The following is a 3856-nucleotide window of genomic DNA, read 5'->3' as shown; positions in this document are numbered from 1 at the left end:
CTATAAACTCAGGCAATTCCAATTGTCTATTTTTAATTTGATAGACTTGAGGTGTCACTCTTTTACCTACCTCTGTTTCTATATGTAAAGAAAATAACAAAGACAAAATAAATAAAGAGAAAGGAAGTCATCTAGTATTACAATTCAAGTAGCTAGTTTTAAAGATGACAATAATTAATGAGTAGCGTTTTTTTTTTTTTAAATTTGCGGTAAAATGTGAATCCAGGACTTTTCTCTTTTCAAGAAAATGAAATCAACTAAGGAAAGGATTCTTTTCAGGTTGCCAACATAACATATATGTTTGTGACAGGTTTAGACTATTATGTAATTAGGTCATCCAAATTGACTTTTAACGTAAGTGGCTGAGAAGTTCAACTACACAGGCCCTTATCTTAACAAACAAAATCCTGAAATTCCTTGTTGCATACATTATTGAAACCTATATAAAGCAAACAGACTTAAAGCCGATATCACATCGCATTTACTCATATAGCATTAATCTTCTTTTAGGTTCTACGATCTACAGAAAATGGCTCAGCATTACTACCAGTCCTCTCTCTTACTACTTGCAGTTCTCAATTTATTCTTTATTCTTGGCAACATAACTGGAGCGACTGCACGCCACCTTCTAGAGACGCCCCTCCCTGAGATTCCTAAACCAGAACCCCCGAAAGTCCCAGCCTTGCCAAAGCTTGAAATCCCAATCGCGCCGAAGCCTGAGCTTCCAACCATACCAAAGCCAGAGATCCCTGCTATTCCAAAGCCTGAACTACCAACTTTCCCGAAGCCCGAATTACCAACTTTACCAAAGCCTAAGCTGCCCGAGATCCCAACCATGCCAAAGCCTGAGACTCCCCCAATGCCAAAACCTGAGTTTCCTCCCTTGAAAAAGTCAGAACTCCCAGTAGAGCCAAAGACTGAGGTTCCTCCAGCTATAAAAAAACCTGAAGTTCCAGCTATTCCAAAGCCTGAATTACCCTCTTTGCCGAAGCCTGAGATCCCAGCTATACCAAAACCTGCATTACCGACTTTGCCAAAGCTTGAGATCCCAACTGTGCCAAAACCTGAGCTTCCTGCTACACCAAAACATGAGATCCCAGCATTGCCAAAACCTGAGCTTCCTCCCTTGGAAAAGCCAGAAATTCCAGCAGTGCCAAAGACTGAGATTCCGACTATGCCAAAGCCTGAAATCCCAGAACTACCAAAGCCAAAAGTCCCAGAGCTTCCAAAGCCTGAAATCTCGAAAATGCCTAAACCAACTTCTCCTTCACTTTCTCCACCATACAAACCCTCAACTCCTTGAATTAATTACATGCTGCCCACTCCATTACTAAGTACCCAACTGATATTTTAAGATTTCCATCTCACTCTTATTACAATATGGATATTTTCTGCTAGAAGTAGAAATTGTAACTCTTTTATAATATTATTTAAATTGGATGTACCATGTTTGACAGGTCATTATACTATGAGTGTTTTATGTACTTTCTATATATATGCAGTGTAATAAAGCTATGTTGTTTTGGTTTAGTTCCTACCATTGACCATCTATGTTTTTGCTATATAATATAATTGTACTCGTTTTATATAATACGGTGCACCAAAAAGCCGAAAGTATTTGATTGCAAGTGTCTCTCAATATTTTTGTTAAACACAGAAGGGCTTTAGATGGCCAACTTAAAACAAAAGTACGATATACATTAAATTTTTTCCAAAAAAATTAAATTATCTCAATAAACTCAACAAAATCTTGTAGAAATTTAATATTCAAATTCATCTAAACTAGCTAACTTATTATGTTAAAAACTACTAAAGTAACTAAAATAAATTTAACGCTCCTCTTTTGCTTTAGTTGCTTAAAATTGTTCCTCCTCAAATTTAGCCTTTGCCGTTGCTGCTGATTTTTTTTGGTGCGATTGAACTTGCACATACTATTGATCTTTCTCTTTCTAAACATCCTCAATAACCTCGTCTGAAATTTTTTCTGAAAATACTTTAATCTAGACAATTATAGAATTGCGGGTCCATTATAACATTCTATAAATCATAAATTTCAAAATATTATTTTACTCACACCAACCAAATTTAATAGTCCATGAAATCTTGTGAGGCATTTAAGGAGAGAATATTAGTTGCCATGATTGAAAAATAAGTTAAAATGTAGAATGGGTCAAAAGTTGGTTAAAATTAGTATTTGTTGATAATGCCATACGTTAGAAACACTCAGATTAATAGAGATATGGTTAAAAGTGATTAGAAGTTCTTCTTCTTCAATGAACCAACATATCCATAAATTAAGATCAATGAAAACTCATTGTACTATTGTTGGTTTCTTAAAAGATTGATAATACGCGACATATAGCTAGTTTTGATGGAAACAATTGATTTTTGTATTGAATTACTAATAGAGAGAAAGTGCAACATAAAAGATTGAAAGTATTGATCAAAAATGTCTCTCAATAAAAGATTTACATAGTTTAAAGTTAATAAAATATCTCAATAAACTGAACAAAATTTAATACTGAATTTATTCTAAAACCAACAACTTATGCTAAAAATTACTGCATTAACTAAATAAATTTCAAAACACATTATTGTCTACTCTTTTCCTCTCGTTTTTTTTTCTTTTCTTATTTATAATGATCACTTTTTCCATCATACTCAAAAATATTTAAAGGATGAATCAGCATATTTTAAGTGACTGACATCAATTTTTCATCCTAATATTGACATCAGCTTGGATTCCTCTCTACAGAGAGTGTTGTGTTTGTTAACTTACTGATATCAATTTTCAAGTCCTCTAAAATGTGACAAGTGTGGGCTTCCAAATTTCTTAATATATGAATTTACAATCTAGTTATATTTTGCTTGAGTCATTTCTGTAGTAACTTTTTCTTTTTCATTTTAGGTCGGATACCTACTTTCCAATTAAAAATTTATATTTTATGAGTTCATTTTTAAGATACTTGCAATTGTAGTTAATAATGGGATCTGACCTATCATTTATTGTGAGTTTAGTCAAAATAAGACTGAGAAAGTTTAATTTTATTTTTGAAAACCACTTAGTCAAAAGTTTCACATTTTAGTTATTACGAGGCGAACCATGTCAAGTTCAACTATATATTTGATTAAGGCAGCAAATAAATAGAGAAGGGACATAAACTACATTGCGATTGACAATTTAAAAGATAATTAATAAGTAGTTTAGCAAAAATGTTTGGCTCCTTAATAATCTCATATAAAGTTTGGTTCCTTAATAATCTCAGGTAAAGTAGTATAAATGAGAGATTTCCTTTATTCTAGCAAATATTCAAGATACTATAAAATTGCAGAGATTTCCTTTATTCTAGCAAATATTCAAGATGCTATAATATTGCTGTCATAAGACAAATTCTAGATACTATAATATTAGCAAAAAAATAGGTAAACCAACATATCAAATATTGAAATCCTCCTATAAACATGCTTATAAAAAAATCTATATATAGCAAGATCGAAAACCATCAAAATACCAAACTTTCATTTGCGCTTTAACACATTTTTCTTTAACCTTCTTGCATCCACAGAAAATGGCTCAGCATTACAACCTATCCTCCATTTTACTACTTGCATTTATCTACTTTATGCATGATCACATGATAACTGCTACAACTGCGCAAATTTCCAGTTTCTCAAACTCCCAGACCCCTAGTTTCTCAAGGCCCGCGACGCCTAGTTTCTCAAATCCCCAGATCCCTAGTTTCTCAAGGCCCGCGACGCCCAGTTTCGCAACCCCCCAGACCCCTAGTTTCTCAAACCCCCAGACCCCTAGTTTCTCAAGGCCCGCGACCCCTAGTTTCTCAAACCCCCAGACCCC

At 33.8% G+C, this 3856-nt stretch overlaps 1 protein-coding gene across 1 annotated transcript; it reads left to right on the top strand.

Annotated features, from left to right (window-relative positions):
- Positions 1-529: 529 nt before the first annotated feature.
- On the top strand, positions 530-1303 carry LOC107879446 (protein PELPK1). Its single transcript, XM_016726481.2, has one exon. It carries the CDS (start codon positions 530-532, stop codon positions 1301-1303), a length of 774 nt encoding a protein of 257 aa, XP_016581967.2.
- The last annotated feature ends 2553 nt before the right edge of the window (positions 1304-3856 follow it).

The sequence above is a fragment of the Capsicum annuum genome, chromosome 8 (genome assembly GCF_002878395.1).
Source record: "Capsicum annuum cultivar UCD-10X-F1 chromosome 8, UCD10Xv1.1, whole genome shotgun sequence".
NCBI classification, from domain to species: Eukaryota; Viridiplantae; Streptophyta; class Magnoliopsida; order Solanales; family Solanaceae; genus Capsicum; species Capsicum annuum.
The sequence above is the reverse complement of the archived record's forward strand: the minus strand, read 5'-3'. Positions and strand labels throughout refer to the sequence as shown.